The sequence below is a fragment of the Uloborus diversus genome, chromosome 2 (assembly GCF_026930045.1).
Source record: "Uloborus diversus isolate 005 chromosome 2, Udiv.v.3.1, whole genome shotgun sequence".
Lineage (NCBI taxonomy): Eukaryota > Metazoa > Arthropoda > Arachnida > Araneae > Uloboridae > Uloborus > Uloborus diversus.
Window position 1 is genome coordinate 63,673,969 of NC_072732.1, and position 21,327 is coordinate 63,695,295.

Sequence of the window (21,327 nt, forward strand, 5' to 3'; positions counted from 1 at the left end):
ATGAAACAAAATTACGATTATCTAAACTTAGATTACCATTACGATTATGCAAGAAACACTTGATTAAAATTACGATTACAAGATTACGAGTGTCCCATTGACAGATTATGATTATGATTACAATTACCCAAAAATGTAATCGATTACGCAGATTACGATTACGTAATCGGCGATTACTTCAAGCCTGCTACTCATATTAAATTTCTGAAAATTACAGCTCATCAGAATACATGCTTTTACAGTTTAAATGCAATATATGGATGTTGGTTATAACCCAATGACATATGGCATATTGCATATAGCTTTTAAATTCTTCTGCAAATCTCTCAAAAAATTTCAAACATAATCAATATTTGCATAATCAATTCTACAGCTACAGAAAGCAAATAATTGTTTGAATTAACAGTAAAATATATGGTATTCTTTTATAATATAGAAACAAAGCTAGTATGAAATAAACTCTACTAACTTCACAAGTGGATGGAATTTGTTAAATAAACAAAGAGAAAATTGAAAATTTAAAAGTGTTAAAATGAAGAAAACACAAACTGTTAGCATAAGAGTGAAACTTATTTTTTTGGTGAACACTTTGAACATGTTATAAAATCTTATTAAAGACCAATTTTACTAACACAAAATTACCTTTATTTTTCGCCCATCTCTTTCTTTAAACTTTTTGTTGGTGTTGTTAAAAGGAACTGTATTTTTTCTTTTGGGTGGCACTCCAGACCTTCCCCTCATGCCGTATGAAGATGATTGACGTGTAAATGAAGGGCTTCTATTTCTAGGGGGAAACCGGTGTTGAAAAGGTGCTCTTGCAAACGGTGCTGAAAATCTTGGCTCCATTTGAACTGAAGATACATTAGGATGCAAATGTGGAACACTTTCACGGAAAAGAGGTCTTACTTGAGGATTAACTGCTCTTGGTAGAGGATGACGATAGTCGGGTCTTGGACTGAAATGATTATTTTCACCAGCACTAGGAAACATTGGAAAATTTTGTCTGCATGGTGGAGGACGATCAATCATTGGACGAAATGAAGGTGCATTCACATTGTTTGGAAAAGCAAATCGGGGAACTTCCTGTCTAGGAGGTGGCACATTACTGCCCATAAATTTAAAAGGTGGAGAGTTCATAGATTCACTTACTGCGCGAGGTCTGGGATCGCCAAAATGTGGAAATGGAGGTCGGTTTTGAAACGTAGGAGGAGGACATTCTATAATTGGAGGAGAGAAATTGGAAACTGTTGCAGATAAATTCGGTTGAAACGGTGGTCGTAACTGTTGTTGCATTCCAGGATTCATTGGATAATTGGTAGAAGAAAATGCTAGATTTCCTGGTATGATGAATGGTCTCGGTGCTCCGTACGAAGCCATGTTGTTTTGATTTGGCAGTTACAGTTCAAATTTTAAACGCATGGCCGAAACTGAGAGACAAGGAAAGTGGAGTGCCATCTGAGCGTTCCATTTTCTTCTTATGTAACAAACAAAAAGAAAAGAATTAAAACGTAATGAAGAATTAAAAGTTTTTAATAAAAACTGTGCATAAGTTTTAATCTCAATTCATTCTCATATGTTCCAAATCCACATTGTGTAGATATTTGTACTCAAAATTCAGTGTTGATGATCGCTTTGCAGCATTAGAGTCCCTATATAGGGACTCTATGCAGCATTAATGGATGGATTTTGCATGCATTCTGATTTAGTGCAGTCTTCATTTAGATCACGTGCTTCAATCAACCAATCAACAGCTTAAAACGTTAACCGGAGCGGTAACCGGTAGCATTTACTTGTTTCCCAAATGGTGAAGGTAGAGCCCGCATCAGCAGGGCCGATCCTATCAGCAGGTGTGCAGGGTGTGCACCGCACAAGGGCGGCCAAAGCAAGGGGCGGTCGCAGGCCGCATCATATAGTTCTTATAATCAAGCAAAATTCCTCAAGAATTTCTCACAAGATAACTTAAAATAAGTCGAATAAATATGCTGAATTTTAAATGTTCAATTATCAAAGTACGTAAGTGTCGATTTCCCGACAACATGACATAGTTTAAGAAAAATAGAATGTTAGGGAACATTTTGTTGGTTCATTGTCCATTAATATCTACTCTTTACACACATGCTTCATTTGGTTGCAAAATTTGTGACAGAACCGTTAAATCAGGCATGGATAAAGGAGAGGAGAAATGAGGGAAATGGTCCCCCTCCTGAAGCATGAAAGGGTGCCTTCTAAAAGGAGCACCGAGGGCGGCCACTAATGTTTACCCTTCAAACTTTTATAGAACTAAACAAAGAAGACATATTTTATTTATATAAAAAAAGAAGCGATACTGATTAGATACTCTCGCAAGCATTTCAAACAACAAATTCGATGTTCAACTCGGTAGATGCGTGGAGAGAAAGTGGAAAATTGCGACTCCCCTGGGAGTCAAACATATTTGAATGACAAACTAAAATTTTGTAATTTCCCCCCTTTACGGCAATTTTATCTAATTAAGATCCCGAATAAACTGCCCCGTTTCTGATCAGGTATTAGGACAGGTCTCTTGCTCCGGGAAGCAAATTTATATGTGACTCCAAAACGAAGATACGAAAGGATGCCATGACCTCCTTGACGAGACTAAAAAAGACTTAAAAATCCGTTTCTAGGACTTAAATTTCGGAAAATTTCGCTGGTTGAACCACCGATCTTAAGGACCCAATTAAGTCTCTGATTCACCCCTTACACCTTAACTTAATCAAACATAGCCTAGAAGTGTTGACTCTAAAATCCAAAATGTGTTTTCAAAGGACAGCTTTTCCTAATGTCATCAAAAATTGCTTAATGACATTTTTCGGATTTCTTTTTCGAAATTTTTGCGATGGAGGGCCTCGAAATCCATTACTAAACATTACTACCATAGACCGTCTCAATTAACGTCTTTCGAGAGACCTCTAATCCCATCCCCTCTCACTTAACGTATTGAAAAACAAACTAAAATTCCGTTTTTCAAACATCAGTTTCAAGAACTTTCAGAGAAGGACCCCGGATCACCCTTTTCTCCAACCCTATCACTATATACCTCAAAGTTTCGTTTTTAGACGGTTCCGTGGAGCCACAGAACCTTTCCTGCCTAAACTAGCCTGAAATTGACTTCAGTTTCAAAAAACAGTTCGTGAGGGCACACTGAAACCCCGCCCGCTCTTAGTCTCATCGTTCTCAAACAATGCCTAAAATATGATTTTGGGACTTCAATTTCTAAGAAATTGCGGATTAGAACTGCCTGACTTATGCAACTTTTTACGGCGCTGGGGCATACCCATCAATGGTCGAGGTGAGGTAGACAAAAGTCAATAGTTGTATTTTTTAGATATTAATATCGAAAAATATCCGAAAGATCCACCGAAGCTTCCCAGTTTCGTTAACGTCACCAAAGATAATATATAATTGCGCTTTTAGAAATATCCGTTTTGGAGCCCCAAATCCCTTCCTTCCCCAAAAAAAAGCCCATAATGGATTTTATTTCCGAAAAATATTTCGGTTCAGAACATTTTCATGTTACTCCTATCGTTTTCAAATATAGCCAAAAATGGATTTTTAAAACAATAGTGCCGAGAAACACCCGGAGGAAGGCCGCCTCATCCCCTACCGTAAGCAAAGACAGCCTAAATTTGCGTTTTAAACTTCAATTTCGAAAACTTTCGATGGGAGACGATTGATTCTCCCTCCCTCTAGCAACATCAACAAAGGTGCGTGTTTAAAACTTCAGTTTCGGAATATTTTCGGGAAGAGCGCGATCCTTCCTAAGCTACGCTCACCAACAATAACTTCAAGTTGATTTCAATTTTGAAAGAATTTTAGGAAAGAGCTCCAACATTTCTATCCCCTGAAGTCTCGAAAAAGTTCCTAAAATTGCGATATTTGACGTCAATTTTGAAAATTTCTCCATGCACCTTGAATATACCCGACTCTTTTGTCCTTGCAACCAAACACAATCAAAGATGAACTAAAACTATTTTTTATACGCCAATTTCGATAATCTTCTCGGAGCACCCTCCTACCCCCCCCCCCCTTCTCCGTCCTTCCTCTGATGTCACCGAAGACAGACTATAAAATGCGTTTTTACAACAAATAAATTTTAGCATCTATTTTACTTTCTTCAAAGATATAAATTGTACCTAAAGAGTTTCTTACAATAAAACTTTTCTGCCTTCTTGAAAGTTCATCATTCTTCTATTTTCTTTTTTCTTTTTTTTTAAATTAGAACTTGGTATATAAAATTGAAGAAGGAGTTATATGGACGTTAAAGGTTAGTCAAAATATGCAAATTACTCTTGAGGGGCGGCACATTAGGTTTTTGTACGCTGGCGGCCGACACCCTAGGATCGGCCCTGCGCATCAGCTTCAGTTTAGCCATTTTGGATCGGATTTTTCGTTGCTGCGGAGCTAAGGTTACCACAGCAAAGTTTCGTATTTCACCAAATTTGCCGTAAATAATATTTTATTTAATAAACAATTCACGTGCGTGTGCAGCTAATAATCGCTCGCAGTGAATAATCACCAAACGCGATAACTTGCCAGAAAAGCCAACCACTCAAATCCGCTCCTTAATAATATGAAAGTAAATATCTAGTGTGAACTTGATTGCGCCATTAATTTCTTTACCTTATTTGTCTCTAGCGATTTAATTATTGGAAATTAGTACTATTCAATTGCTGTTACATTGTTATTAATTGCAATTGCAGCAGTGAAATTACGCGTATTTTCACTTATTCATTACAGTTTGCTTTTTTGTTTTTCATTTCTGCGTTTGTTAACTAATATATATAAATCAAATAATTTAAAAAAAAAATCTCGGGCACTATGAATATTTTTCACACCGAAAAATGTTTACACGTGACAGTCCGTTTTCATTTGCTCTTATCTTTTCGTTTATTAACTGACTTATTTTTACCGGTATACCAGTAAAAAGGACTTGTATTTCTACAGCCTACAGCAATTTTCGAAGAATATATATCAACAGATGTAGTTTTTTCAAAGAAATGTTTTTTCCCTTATAATTTACATGATTATTGTTTCTTACGCTTCTGATTCTTTAATTAAATCAATAAGAAATTTATTACGTCATGAAAATATGATAAAAAAAAGAAAATCCTCTCCCCCCACCCCCTCTTTTTTTAAAAATTGTATGCGCATAGTTTTCGATTGTTAAAATAGTAAACATTCTCCATTTGCTGAGTGTACATTTCATATGATCCCCCTTCCCTCCCCCTTTTTTAACACGCTTTTATTAGCTTCACCTGTCTGTATGTATGTATGTATATATGTATGTATGTATGTATGTATGTATCTTGTAACGGAATCTTGCAGCTCAAATGTCGCCCACTTCCTGCGATCGCATTCTTTTGAAATTTGGCACGCGACCCTCAGACCCGATGACAATGCAATATTCTATAATCAAATTAATTAATTAACTCTTTTAATTGTTAGTTTCCTCCAATTTTAATCAATATTTTGGCATAAATCCAACTATGTGAAAAAGGAAATTTTTTTAAAAAATACATTAAAAAATGCTCGCAAAAATTATTTAAAAATATCTATAAAAACCTTTAATTTTTCTGCATCAGACAAAATTTGTTCCAATGTTCCAAGGTAATTAGAACATGAAATATAATTGTTTTCAACTAATTTCATGCCAAAATTTAGGTGAGCCTTCAATTGGAAATTCATTGCTGATCAGACCATTGTTGAACAAAACTTTTATTCAAATGCATCTCAAATTTTCAAAGTAATATAAATATGATTTCCACAAACATACATCGATGACTCACAGTAGCTTCCCATCGGGGTGCCCTTGTCTTAACTTTAAGATATTACCTCGCACTCGTTTTATAAATAGTTTCGTCAATTCTAAATAAATATTTCAATTGTAGGACTAAAAAACAGAAAAATAATAGTTTAAAAAACTAAAAAAACACGCTTTCGTATCAAAATGAACTAAAAAGTGAAAAATAATCTTTGAATGATAGTAGTTGACCAATCACTTAATTTTAATGTAATATAAAAAAGCGTGGGGGGCTTCTTATCAGTTGTCTTGAATTTCTTCCATTTGTTGTTCAAGCAAAAATGTAAATAGACAGCACCCCACGCTTTTTTGTATTACATTAAAATTAAGTGATGGGTCAACTACTATCATTCAAAGATTATTTTTCACTTTTTAGTTCATTTTGCTACGAAAGCGTGTTTTTTTTAGTTTCTTAAACTATTATTTTTTTTTGTAAAGTTCAATACCATGTTATGATTGTATGCTTCAAATTAGGTTTTAACTCTTTGTGACTATTTAATATTTTAATTTATTTCTCTTTATCCAAAATTTCAATTTGATCCCATTGCCTGCACTTTGAACGGTATTGTCAAACCTAAGATCAAATTATTTGCAATCAATTATAGTATAAAAGTCAAAACGGACGAAAAAGAATTGGAAAAATGATAAAAATTCTCAACTAAAAAAAACTTTTCTTTTCCTTCCAATTTTGTTGAAATTTTGGTGCTCTTAGGTTTGAACTTTAGTCAAGTAAATTTAAATGTGAGTTAATGTCACCAATTCGAAAGTTATCCCTTGTCTTACATAAGTGGTTAAATTATAAAAAATACTTTTATTCTAAATTTAATATACTTGAATTCAACCTCCTCAAATACAACTTACTTTACCATGTTGTCAGTGTCGGTGAATGTTAACAAGGAACACCGAGAGTTAAGGAGGATCTCTTGTCAGTTTGGTCACCCCCCTCCTAACAAAACTTATAAAATTTACTTTACTCCGAATCCCCTTGCCCCCTAAGAGTAGGGTCCTAGATTCCGACTAGGCCAGGGGCGCCCCCCCCCTTAATATTGCATAGACCCCTCAAAAATAAAAAAAATACCCCTCAAAACACCCCTCAAAAAAAAAAAAATAAATAAATAAATAAATTCAGTGGCGCAATCTGCGCCATAACCCCCCTGAGTGGACACCCCTGGACTAGGCTGACATGGTCTCTCGTCGACCCTGAATGTTGATGTGTCAAACATTAGAGTTAGAGTAAGGGTATGGTTCAATAAAACTAATTTCTGAGTTTAACTGCGCAATATAAATTTCAATTCGTTTTTGAGACACAAATTAAGTTCAGTTATGGAACCTCTGTGGCTCTGAGGAAAAAGCTGCTCTCGTTACCGGAAGTGGCGGGTTTGATTCCCACACGTGCCCTAGGTGCTATTTCCTCTCTTTGTGCTGCAAAATTCTCGTATTGTCTTGTGTATGAAATAAATATAAAAGTCCAAACTCTGGAGGCAAAAGCACCATAGGTATGTGCATACGGGTCGTCAGCCCCATAGTGGTACCACCCTATTGGCAAATAATGCAAAATTGACTAAATTTTCATGTTTTCATGTAGGGGCGGAAACTCTTCGATATAAATTCTTGAGCATCAAAGGCTCTCTGTGCCAAATTTGCCAAAGATTTGACATAACCTGCGGATTTGTACAAGAAAAAACCCTCTAAAAGGTGGAGGGTCCCCCCCCCCCCCCGGAGGAGGTAAACACTCCTCAATGTGAATTCCTGAGCATCTAAAGCTCTCTGTGTCAAATTTGATAAAGATCTGACGAATACTTAATTTGTACAAGAAAAAACCTTCTACGGGGAGAGGGGGTCACCCCCATAAGGGGCGAAAACTCTTCGATATGAATTCTTAAACATAAAAGGCTCTCTGTGCCAAATTTGATAAATATCTGACACATACTTAATTTGTATAAGAGGAAGCCTTCTATGGGGGAAGGGGGTCATCCCATAAGGGGAGAAAACTCTTCGATATGAATTCTTGAGCATCAAAGGCTCTCTGTGCCAAATTTGACGAAGCTCCGACACATATTGTGAATTTGTACAAGATGAAGCCTGCTATGGGGGAGGGGCCACTCCCCTATGGGGCATAAACTCTTCAATATGAATTCTTGAGCATCAAAGACTCTCTGCCAAATTTGACAAAGCTTCGACACATACTGTGAATTTGTACAAGATGAAGCCCGCTATATGGAGAGAGGGGGGAAGGGCAAGTGGGGGCTCAAGTTCCCCCACCCCCTTGAAATTAGAACTTCTTTGCTTTTAGTATTTTTTCTTTGCAAAAATGTAAAAATATTTCTTCTCCAGCAATTAATGAATAAGTTTTTAAAAATGTCAAATTTCAATAACTCGAATCTGTATTGAAATCGGTTTCTATGGGGAAAACATCCTGCCAAACCATGGGTGAAATATCAGAGTCCCCCCCCCCCCCCCGCCTTAAAATTTTGCATATGGGAGCCCTTGTACACTCGCCATATACTGAACGTATATCTATTTAGCGGAATAATAAAGAGCAAAAAAATCAAGTTAATCCTGCAGAATCTTTATCAATTATTTCTTTTACTAGGAATGTTTTTATTTCCTCTTCATTAAGAAAACTAAGTAAGTAATTTTCCGGCAATATTCCATTCATTTTATCGTAAAGATTTTTTTTTTTTAATTAAGAGGAAAAGCTGTTCTTTGCTTCGTGTTAGGCGTGGTTAGGCGTGGCCATCCTTTTTTTTTCGTTTTTCTCCCTTTCTTTTTTTCTTTTTATTTTCCGTCCCTGGGGATAACCTTACACAATGAACACACACAGCACCATTTTACATCCTCAAGTTCATTTATCCATTCTTCCTTTTCTGAAGATTATATAGCTCATAGAAGCATAATTTTCAATGCAAAAGAACGGATTATTGTAGTACAGGGGCGAGCTGGCCCGTCGGCACATCGCATCGACCCGCTGGCCGCTGCGTCCTCCAGCCTGCGCCCCTTCCAACACCCAATGTGCGCCTTGTTTCGCGTTTTATTTATTGTTTTGTTTTCGCTTTTTTGTGACCTCAAACCTGTGAAACTTTGTTTTTTTTTTTTTTTTTTTTTGGTGCGGACTTGAATCTGTGCACCGTCATGTTTTTTTTTTTTTTTCTTGCACCCTTAAACTTTTCTAGTTTATTTTATTTGCACCTTCGTTTTGTTCTTTATTTCTTTCTCTCTCTCTCTCTTTCTTTCTTTCTTTCTTTCTTTTTTTTTTTTTTTTTTTTTTTTTTGAGCTTACTTCTGTGTGTTTTCGTTTTTTTGCTCCCTTGAATCTCAGCCGATTCGTTTTTTAAAATTAAATTTTTGCTTTTTATTTTGTGCCATCGAACCTGAGCGACTTTTTTTTTTTCACTCTTAAACGTGTGTGCCTTTGCTTCTTATTGCGCCCGCCCTCGAACCTGTGCGCTTTTGTTTCTCATTGCGCCCTCTTTGTTTTGCTGCTCCCTCAAACATGCGTGCCTTCAGTGTTTTTTTTTTTTTTTTTTCCTTGTTTATCCTGTGCCCTCAAACTTGTGGAGCAATTTTTTTTTATTTTGCGCTTCAAAAACAAATCTTTGTCGCCATGGTTACTATCACCATAGCATTCAATCATCCAAGGCTTAAGCATAAAACTAAACTCTGCGAACTCCACTGTCCACCGGCCTCCGCGGGCGAGACCAAACCTGAGTGGAATCTCATCTATGCCCTACACATGCACATACACACACATGCCTACACACATATGCACGCCTACAGACACAGTCGTGATTGCAAAAAACAGTTTGAATTCAAGATGCCAAAACTTCTTTACTTTATTCGCTTCCTCAAAAGTGTGCGCCTTTGTTTCTTTTCACTTTTTTTCTTACGTCCTCAAACCTCCCCCCCCCCCATTTTTTGCGCCCTCAATCCTGTGCACGTTCGTTCTATCTTCTTGCCTTTCAATCAAAATCTCCCAACATTTTGTGTTTTGGTAAAGGAGGTGAGAATTTATTGTGTGACGTTATTCCTCATCCTACAAAAACAAACTAAAACACAACATTAAAAAATTAAATATACTTAAGCAATTAGTATTTGAGACAGTTGTGAAAGAAATAATAAATAAATAAATACTTTTAATTAAACAAATTATAAGGTAGCATCAGGCCCGCGCCAAGCCTGATCAGCGCCGTCGTGCAAATGTCTTTTGAACGCCTTTATGCAGTCGCGTTTGAGGAAAAAATTCAGTTAACGCCTGAAGTGAGGTTTTGTAGACAAATATAAAATCGGAAAAAATACGTTCGGCATTTAATTTATTAAAAAACAATGCATTAATATTTAGTTTTGGAATAGAGTGTATGTTTTTTCTTCATGTCTCGAAGTGATTTTGAGTTCAATAGCGCCTCTAATTTGCTAATGCGTTTTGTAAAAAGGAAATATTTTAAATATCAAAGGTAAATATCTCATAAAACTTTATCTCTAAAGTCTAGGATAATTAATCAAACTTTTATGCCTATAATTAATGAAAAGGCGGGGGGGGGGATCTAATAATTATGGTCATGTCCAGTGCCGGATGAACTTTGATTTACGCCTATTACGATCCACCTCACATTTCTGAACTCAATCGAAATCGTATCCCACCCCCCACCCCCCGTTAGGTAAGGGGTTCCTTTTTATTTTCTCCGATGATGTTCGAAAGAGTTGGGGGCTGCTTGCCAGGAAAAATTTTCCGAAATTGAAGCTTTAAAAATGCAATTTTAGGCGACCTAAGGCGATTTCACGGGAATTAATGGGATTTGGAACTCGACCGGAAAGACTGAAGTCCTACAAACGCATTTGTAGGTCATATTTGATGATGTTAAAGGAAAGGGTGAGTTCAGAGATTCTCGCTCCGCCCACCTTGAAATTGAAGACTATCTTTAATGATTTTGGTGGAGGGCGTAAGTCAGGAGCCCTCTACCCGCAATTTTTTCGAAATTTGAAATCCTAAAGCGCAACTTAAGAGTATCATTTTTTGTCGGGTGAGGGGGGGGGGGGAGGAATCGGTGACTATAGCGCGGAAATTTTTCGGAATTGAAAACTAAAAAACTGTAGGACACCTTTTATCACGCTATGGAAATGAATAGGTTTAATCATTACTCCCCAGAAAATTTTCCAAATCGCATATCTAAATATGCAATTGGAAACTATCTTTAATGACACAAGGAGAAGGGATGGGATTCGGTAACTCTCTTCCGTAAATGTTTCCAAGTTGAAGCCTAAAATCAGAATTTTAGATGATTTTTATAATGTTGGAGGAGGGTTGAATGGTTCTCTGCGGGAAAAGTTTCAAAATTGAGTTCCTAAAAACGAAATCTTAGACGATTTTTAATGAGATGGGAGCAGGGCTGAAGTCAGGGTCCACCCTGTGAATGCTTTGAACTCACAAGTAAATAAGATAAAAATGTTCTTATCGTGTATATATATATATATATATATATATATATATATATATATATATATATATTCTTTTTTTTTTTTAATGTATGATAACATGCGTGTAATAAATTTTAACGTTTTTTTTTTTTTTTTTTTTTTTGCATGTGTAATAAACTTTTACGCTTTTTTTGCATGTGTAATAAATTTTTACGCTTTTGGAAATGTATGTTTAGACACAACAAGGCAATAATATTTCCTTTAATATACACAGCGAGACGGATTATTTGTCTCAATGAGCAGTATAATTTCCTCACCATCACCACCATTAGATATAACAAAAGTTCAAATTTTTCGTTTGGAGATTTTTTTTCTCTCATTTGGAGCATTTTCGATTGGTAGAGCTCGGCTCCTTTTTGACTCTGGCGCCGTCGTGCGTCGCACGACCTTGCACATAGTGACGGCGCGGCCCTGGGTAGCATAAACAGTCACACCAGGTGTGTGACATGCCACGGAGGTGAGAATTCACGGGCTGTGAACCAAAAATATATATTTCTAAAAATTATCATTAAAAAAATATTGGTAGGTTTAAATAGATATATTTTTGATGAAATTATAAAACATTGTTTATGAAATGTTTCTAAAAGTTTTTACTGTATAAAAGGTGTGTGACCGAAAAGTTACACTTTTTGACCAATTTGTACATAATGTTTATGACACTTTCCCATACACATCGCCCGACTAGGACATTTGAGGATACTGGACACTAATTTTATTTGGTGCCCCCTCCCTCCCATAACTTATAGTATAGATAGGGTGTTTCGTTTTAACCTGCAAAACCTCTATTTTCGCAACCGTTAGTTCTAGATGCATACTTCTAATCGCAAAAATGTTCAAAATCAGATGCAGGGTTAAGATATTGTAAGTTTGAAGCAAAAATAAAAATGGGTCAAAAAATACAAAATTTAACTTTTTATACGAGCTCTAGGTCCGTAACTTTTATTCAGGAAAAGAATCTCCTTTGAAAAATAATTCCAACACAAAAAGTTTGACATTAGTATGACCAATATTCACTGAGATATGAAACGCAGCGTTTTGTGACTTACACCACTTTACACTCGCCGTCAATAACACCTTTTAGGGGAAATATAGCAGGTAACAAGGGTTCAAAATAATATAGAGTGTGGTTTTTCAAATTTATTGAGGTTTTATAGCGTGATTTTGCGTATCATGGAATAACATTTGCATTTATTTTTGAATAGCAATGAAAAATATAAATACTTTTTTTATTTCGACCACCTGTCATTCTTCTGAAAGGCCGATAAGTTCCAATCTCTTCTTCTGTATGGTCCCTTAAAACTTTAAACTCGAATATCTCCTTGAGTTTTGGTTGCACAGATGTAAAACTTTTTGTGTTAGTAACATCTTTCAATGGATAATATTTCCCTAAGTATGTTAGGGGATCTCGGGTCCGTGCAAAAAGTTAAATTTTGTATTTTTTGACTCATTTGTATATGGCATTTAAACTGTACCGGAAACGTGGGCTACTTTGGCCTTAGGGTCCTTCTTTGACAGAATTTGAAAAAAAAAAAAGTTTTCTGTAAATCTTCAAGAAGTAATTTTGAAACTTATTTTGACAGAATCCGTTAGAGAGCAGCCTCAAGGACTCAGTAATGTATACCAAGCAGTTTGATAGTTTTCCACAAGGAGCAACACTACTGGTTTTGTGTTCCTTGTGCTAACATGTGTCTTTATAACTTCTCAGACTTTTACCTGTAGAAGCAGTTCTATAGCAGCTAAGAATTTGTGAAGTACATATTTAGGAACACTATTCGATACTTTAAGTAGTGGCATAGTTGTACTTCTCATTTCACTTAGGGTTTTTATTTTAAAAAAAATTACAACAACATATCTCCTAGTATAAAAATAACGACCTACTTTGGCCCAGCATAAAAACTTGAAAAAAATCCATCAGAGCGATTTGCGAAAGAGAAGAAAAGCAAAAACTAAAACTCCAAACAGGAAAAACGCAATAAAAAAAACAGGAATTTTTAGCGATTAGACTCAAATCCTCAGGGCTCAGTTACATGGCTTTTATTACGGAAGATGAAGAGGAACTAAAAGTTGCTGAAAGTTTAGAAAACGTTGATTCACACACACCAACAGTTGCATCTAATTCTTACAAATTTTGTTAAATGTTTAATTTGTTGGAAAGTTTACGGATATTTGTTGTTGTGGAGTGGGATGAGCTCGGGTTCACAGGGATAGCTGTTCATGCGTGAGAAGAAGGAACTAATGTTCAGAGCATGGAACGCAACAAAAAGTTTTGGAAGTTACCGAAAATTTAGGAACCTTTGTTTTACGAATGGTGTTATCTTAACAAAATTATTCAATATTCAACCTCCGAAACTGTTGAAAAGATGGTTGTTCTCCGTCGCTAATGTCTGACACAATAATTATGCATGTATAACACTAGCGCAGTCAGAAATACCTTCTGGAGGGGTTTTTTGATTAAAAATTTTTCTAAAGGTTTTTTTTTTTTTTTAAATCAAAACAGCCCTTTTATAAATATAGAGGAAGGTTGCCGTCAATGAACCGGTTCCATGACTAGACCGCGAAGGTATTTCCCGTAACATAGTTTGTGCAAACGCGTAATTAGTTTTAGTATTTTCCTTTGTCTGAAAGCAATTTACTGCAGAATCGTTAAGTAGCTAAAATTACTTTATCATATTGTTAATTGGTCAGGTAAGATTTCTATCATTATCTTACTAATTATTGATATTTTCATTTAGTTATAACATGCTTTGAATGTTGCTGATCACTTAAACGTGAACATTGACTTAAAATAGTGCCTTTTCAAGTACAATTCCCCAAACTTCATGTTTCATCGTGATTCGTCACAGCAGTAACACCTATAAGAATATTAAAAATGACGCAGTTGCTATTCTTGGACCGTTATGTGTTTTTACGAATGGACCACCTGACAGAGTGGTTCATTCGTGGAAAATTGCAACTACTGTTGTATCTTCAGCTCAATAACCTTTGAAAATTTCTAAATCGTTTTAAAATGAATATTATAATAATGAAAAAATGTTTCTCAGTAATTCATAAAAACTCATTTACTTTATTATTATTTTACGTCAATTTTTTTTATAAAATTGATAAAAATTTAAAGCATAATAATACAGTTTCAAATACTTTTGCCGTTCCAGAAAAATGCAAAAATTAGTAAAATAATGCTAGTGCACAGGTGAGAGCATGTAACGTGCTATAGTAGCTAACAGAAATGGTGGCGAAATCTGCCAAAAATCTAGAGTTCTGAAAGTAACTTTAAACAGTCACAAGGAAGATGAAAGTCGGTTTGTTGTTACCTTAGTCACTTATTAGAAATTTAGGAGATAAGTCCTCCGAAATAGGCATAAATAGGAATATAAATAGTGAATCATATTTTGAAACTATAGAGAAGAAGTTTTTGGAATTACTTCCGAAAAATTGGGGGAATTGACTTTTTTAGAATCTAGGAAAAAAACATGTCCCACAGATTTAATTAAGACAAAAAGTATGCTAGTACTATATTCTCTGGTAGTTTGAGACTTAAGCCTCAAGTTTCAGTAATAGAATGGTCACTAACTTCTTTGATATTTTAGAGAGCAAGTACAATCTTGCGTAGAACGAAAGTTTTCAAAATGTATTTAACAAAACTCCTAACAGTTCTAAAGAGGTTGCAAAGGTATTACCATAAAACGGTGTTGCAACAGGTTGGGAAAAATTCAAGTGGTGAAAAAAAGGTGTGATGATAACAGCTGTAAGTTGTGTCAGTGCTTTTTTTTTTATATATATATGTTCCTCTTATCCGAAAATAAAACAGTTTAGAAAATAAATATATTTTCTATAACTTATTGTTATTTGTAGTGTTTATTGTTTGCCTGTTATAATTATTCGTAAGTTACGAATTGATTTTTTAATCTGAGAATGTGGTCCATCGATAGAAACTCGATGGTCCATCCATAGCAACCGGTTGCCATGAATGACGCATGTTAAAATATTTGTTTTTAATTTTCATTCTTTACTACGTATATTTATCATAGAAGTGAATATTATTATTATGAGAAAAATATACTGAGAAATTGTTCCTATAATTAACGGGAAATTTGGGTTGGATTTCCTTATTAAAAAAATCGAAAACTGTTGTGTAGTTCATTGACGCCAACCTTCCCCTATACTGCTGTATTATAACTTTCATTTATGTTAAAACCAAGGCCTCTGCAGGGTGTTTTCACCCCTAAAATCCCCCCTCCTTCGCTGCGCCACTGATGCACACACATTTTTTAAAAAATAATTTTCCTTAAAACAAAAATGTGACTCAAACTTGCCAAAAAAAAAAGTGTTTTTCTTTAAAATAAGCAGTTTTTCCTGTGAACACAGGTCTTTCTTTGGCTCTAGTTAGTTCTACAATGATTTTAAATAGAGAAAACCACTTTGGGCCAAAGTAACCCAAACGTAAGAGTAACATTGACCCAAATTAAAAACAAAAGGGAAGTTTTCGATTTTTCAATTTTATTTTTATATGATAGAGTAACATGTATGAACATCATAGGTGAAAAAAATTTTGCGATACGGTAAGTAGTTTTTTTTTTAAATTAATTTTTAAAGTTCAAGCTCTTGTGACGTCAAATGGCATAGGAAGTGACGTCACGCGCTCTTCCGATAGGGGAGAAGCTGAAGGACGTGCATATTCGACTTCGAAGACGAAACGTAAAAGGCTTATCTCCTCGCATTTAACTCCTCGCGTTTCTGGAACATTAAACCTCTCATCCTCTCGGAAATATTCGAATATCATCATTGATGTTAATTGAGGAAGATTATTTAGATTGTACTTTAACGAATCCGGCCTCCATAGTGTGTTCACAAGAATTATTGAATTTCTAAAAAATAAAAATATCAGCTCGCTCAAAATGTCCCCAGCGAAAACAAGGGATCTTCGGCGGAAGGCTGCCCATTAGCGCCCTGTGACGTAGGCTCGTGACGTTTCAGAAGAGCGCACTTTTGCGCGTGGATTTTTAAAAATTCATTAAAAATCAATCACGGTGTTTTAAAATTCGGCGATGGTGGATTTGTTAGTTTTGTGGGTCAATTAACAATATCCAATAGCCAAAATATGAACATTTAATAGGTTGCAACTTCCCTATTATAGAGGGTGATAATATTCTGAACCACAAAGTGATAAGTATTTGAAAATTAAATTAAGAGAACTCTAGCTGTGAAATAGTTACAAAATTACTGAGAATAAGATGAGAAAAGTTATAAAATATGAGCCAAAGTAGCCCGCATTTGCGTAACAAATTATAATACGTATATAATGCCGGGATTGGTTTTAGGATCTGTGTAAGAGGTTATAATTTTAAATAGAATTTTTTTTATAGACTTAATATTTATTTTTGCTATGGTGCGATTTTAATTTGCTTCATGAAAAAAAAAAAAACTTTAGCTACAGATTTGGTACCCCCCCCCCCCCCCCCAAATGTTGGCGCCCTGGACCAGTGGACATGCTTTAATCTCGCCCTGCATAAAAATACGGTAAACATAGAAAATGGGCATTTCTAATTTAAGAAAATTTGGTGTCTTTACTTGCATCTGAGATCTGAAATGGAAATATCAGAAACTAAATGGAACTTCTAAGATAAGCAAAAACACTTTAGCGCCTTAAAATGAGCAGGAAAACATTTTAAATACTTACACACTTAGTTTGTTGCCTACCAATGCTGAAAAGAACGCTTTAAAGCGATTCATATTATGGAACCGACGGTTTTAACGTTAATTCTACAGGAAGCTCTCTAAATATCGCTCGAACTGACACTGGATTTGGCATTTCATTTTTCTCCAAAGTTTGACTCCTTTTTTTTTTTTTTTTTTTTTGACAACATAAACAGAACATGCATGCTATGCTTCCTCACTGACATTTCTCGAATTAGTGTTTTAATTAGTAGATGGTATTGCTGTTCTTATTTGTGCGATTTGGTTTCACGAATAATGCCAAACGATTTTAGCAATTTATCGGGTAATTGGTAAACATTGTTTTTTCTGTACTCACAAACCATAAAAATTACAAGTAAGTGGAAATTTCCATTTTTCAAAATGAGTTTTGAGCTAACTTATCTAGAATTTCATTGCATTACTTTGAAGTTAAACCTTGAAACTTAAATTTGTCGTCTGAGAAAACCTCGCGACCAAAGACCCATTCGAAATGACTTACAAATACAACAATCCGAGGAGAGCGCCGAAAACTTTTCAGAACTTTCAAAATTCATTCTTCAGTACTAAGTGCGCTCTCGAATGCAGTATAAGTGCTCAAAAAGGGGAAAAGCGAGCCTGGGATCTTCTCAAAAGCTGCCGCATCGTCGCTGGTGTTAATTGCCAGACCACCCGCGGTGGCAGGTCTCGAAAAGCATTACTGGCATTCAATTAACTGCCGACCGCAGGGACGCGATCCAAAGCTAAAGCTAGTTGCTATGGTGACCGTCGAAAGGAGTGATTGCTAAAAGAGCCGCTGGGCTTGACAAGTGAGAAATTTTGGACGCGGCCAAAAATAAAAAGGCAGATTTGCATGTGACAGGGACTGAACTGATTTTTGGGGATGAAAGTTTCCAAGGGTTGGATTGTGTATGATAAATAGATGCGAAGAATAAAACTCGAAAAATATTGGAATGAGTATAAAACTCATGGAGATGAATCACTAAACTTTACTGCTTCGATATCGTCAATATATTTTTTGCATTTGCAGCATTTGTGGCTTGAGAAATGTTTTAGAAGACTGTTGTAGCTTAAATAAATGAAATGAATGAAGAAATTAATTTCTTATTCGGTCCTTATTTCTTCACACACAAGCAATTTAAGTTGTATACATAAAAAGTAGTCGAAAACTTTGTACTGCATAGTGAATAAAATGTGACAACGTATATAAAGTGCAAATTGAGAATGGAAAAAGGTTGAAAAACCAGCAAACAGCTGTTTCGGCACTCTAAAATACAAGTGACATCATCAGTGCATTAAAAACGAAGACACTGCTCTCATATCTTTTACAACTCGTCTCTCATTCCATTGTTCGCCTCGACTGTGTTTTAGTCGGGTGAACCTGTCTTCGTTTTTAATGCACTGATGATGTCACTTGTATTTTAGAGTGCCGAAACAGCTGTTTGCTTGTTTTTTAACATTTTTCCATTCTCAATTTGTACTTTATATACGTTGTCATATTTTATTCTCAATTTAAGTTGTGTTACCCCACCAGGAATAAATATAATTAGGTTGTAGTTTCTATTTTCTTAAAAAAAAAAAATTCCCCAAAAATCCATTCTGCCATTTTCGTGAATCATGCTTGCCAGTTAATTAGCCTCTTTTGAATTTTTTTTTTTGGATTTCTTCAGCTCTTGGCTATCAACGCTAATGTTTATTTTGAAGTTTCAACGAAGTCTATTAGTCGTATTAGAAATCTAATAACATACTCATTTCTTCTTAAAAAATATTCACTTCATCTTCTTCAAGGACATGGCAATTCTAATGATATAAGCTAAATGCTAGGTTGTGGAGACGAAAAGTACTCTGCATATACCATGAAAACTAGGGCCGCGAAGTCGGCAGGAGTATATATTGCGATATATATATTTAACAGTACAATCAATTAGTTTTGTTTTTAATAACGGGAAATCGATATTCATGTTCTTTTTAAGAAAAGAAACCTATGAAAAGAATATATTCCAATCTGACAATGTTTTTTTTCCCCTCTGTGAACTGATTTTTGGAGAAAGAAAATAAAGTAAAATGAAAAGATGGCAAGGGAAAAAAATGTTTTCTCTGTACTGAAACTTTGCTCGCAGAAAAACAACTTTTACGGAATTAATATATTGGAGAATTTGCATTGGAGAGAAATAACATACAGTAAAACCTGTAAGGTTGACCACCATTGTAAGTTGACCACCTGTCTAAGTCGACATATTCTTTTTAAGAAAAGGAAGCCTATGGAAAAATATATTCCAATTTGATTTTTAAAAAAAATCCCTCTGCGAACTGAACTTAGGAAAAGGAAAATAAAGTATAATGAAAAGATGGCAAGGGAAAAAATGTTTTCCCTGTACTGACATTTTGCTCGCAGAAAAACAACTTTTACGGAATTAATATATTGAGAATTTGTATTGGAGAGAAATATCCTAGTAAAACCTGTAAAGTTGACCACTCTTGTAAGTTGACCACCTGCGTAAGTTGACTGCTATTTTCAAGCACAGAATTAATCTAATCATATAAATCAACCTCTATAAGTTGACCACCTGTTTAAGTTGATCACTAAAGTAGTGCACTGCAAGTGGTCAACTTACACAGGTTTCACTGAATTGTATTATATATATATATATATATATATATTAGTAATATAATTAAAATGGGCGTCAAAATTCATATTTTTTTCAGTGAAATTCATGAAAAATTATATTACAATTTAATATTTACTTTGTTGTAAATTTTAAAAAGGAAATTTGCAAAAATGACAATAAAGGGAAAATATTTTCCCGGTACTGACACTTAACTAGACGAGAAATAACTTTTAGATTTAATTTGTTTTATAAATTTTTAATATATTACAATTAACTAATTTTATTTTGAATAATTAGAAATCAATGTTCCTATCTTTTTAAGAAAATGAAACCAATAAGCAATTATATTACAATCTGATGCTAATATTTATTATTAACTTCCCAGTAAATGTTAGAAAAGGAAAATAAAGTAACATTAAAAGATGCCCCCCCCCCCCCCCCAAAAAAAAAAATAATAATAAAAATAAAAAATCGAAAAAAAAAAGGTTTTCCCTAAACTGATACTTTGCTGGCAGATAAATAATTTTCACGGAATTAATATATTGAGAATTTTCATTGGAGAAAAATTACTTATTGAACTGTATATTTTTTTAATAATACAATTAGCTTAAATCAAAATCGAAATTTATATATTCCTTAAGAAAATGAAATTTAATAAAAATTACACCACAATCTGAGTCAGACGCATCTTTCTTTCTTGTGAATTTTGGAAATAGGAAATGAAGTAAAATGCTAAGATGGCAATACAGGAAAATGTTTTCCCTGCGCTGACACTTTACTGGCAAAGAAACAACTTTTACAGAATTGCTTCGTGGAGAATGCATTCGAGAAAAATATGGCATTATATATTTTTAGTAGTGCAATTTATTTTGTTTTGAATAATTGGAAATCGATATTTATGCTCTTTTTAAGAAAATGAAACCTATGAAGAATTATATTTCAATCACACAACTTTGGAAAAGGAAAACAAAGTAAAATGAAAAGATGGCAAGGAAAAAGTGCATTCTCTGGTCCGATACTTTGCTGGCTGAGAAACAACTTATACGGAATAAATTTATTAAGAAATTTCATTCTAGAGAAATTACATATTATATTACATATTTTTTAATAGTACAATTAATGAAAGTAGAATTTAAAAAAAAAATGAAATTTATGAAAAATTACATTACAATCTGGCACTAATATATTTTTCTTGCTTGCAAATTTTGGAAAAAGAAAATAAAGTAAAATACAAAGATGGTAATAATAAAAAAAAAAAAATATGTTTTCCCTGCACTGACACTTAACTGGGGGATTAATTACTTTTACAGAATTGATTTATTGAGAATTACATTCGAGGAAAACATATATTATAAATTTTTAATAGTACAATTAATTCAATTTGTTTTGATTAATTGGAAATCGATATTCTTATTTGCTTGAGAAAACTAAACCCATGAGCAACTATACTACAACCTGAGACTAATACTTATTATTTTTTTCCCAGTGAATTTTAGAAAAGGAAAATAAAGTAATGATAAAAGATACCACTCCTCCCCCCCCCCCCCCCCAAAAAAAAAGGAGGAAAATTGTTTTTCCTGACATATTGATGGCAGAAAAATAAATTTTTGTAAATTAATTTATTGAGAATTTGCATTCGCGAGAAATATACAATATACATATTGTATTACATATTTTTTAATAATACAATTAGTTGAAATAGAAATCGAAATTTGTATATTTTTTAAGAAAAGG

The 21,327-nt window shown here is 34.4% G+C and overlaps 1 protein-coding gene across 1 annotated transcript in view; it reads right to left on the reverse strand.

Moving 5' to 3' along the window:
• The window catches only part of LOC129217084 (FMR1-interacting protein NUFIP1-like), a 62,060-nt gene extending 60,690 nt beyond the window's left edge, over nt 1-1,370 (reverse strand). Inside the window, exon 1 of the mRNA XM_054851332.1 lies at nt 643-1,370. Coding sequence (XP_054707307.1) covers nt 643-1,305 — 663 coding nt within the window. The 5' untranslated portion in view covers nt 1,306-1,370. The remainder of the gene's footprint in view (nt 1-642) is intronic.
• Nucleotides 1,371-21,327: the final 19,957 nt, after the last annotated feature.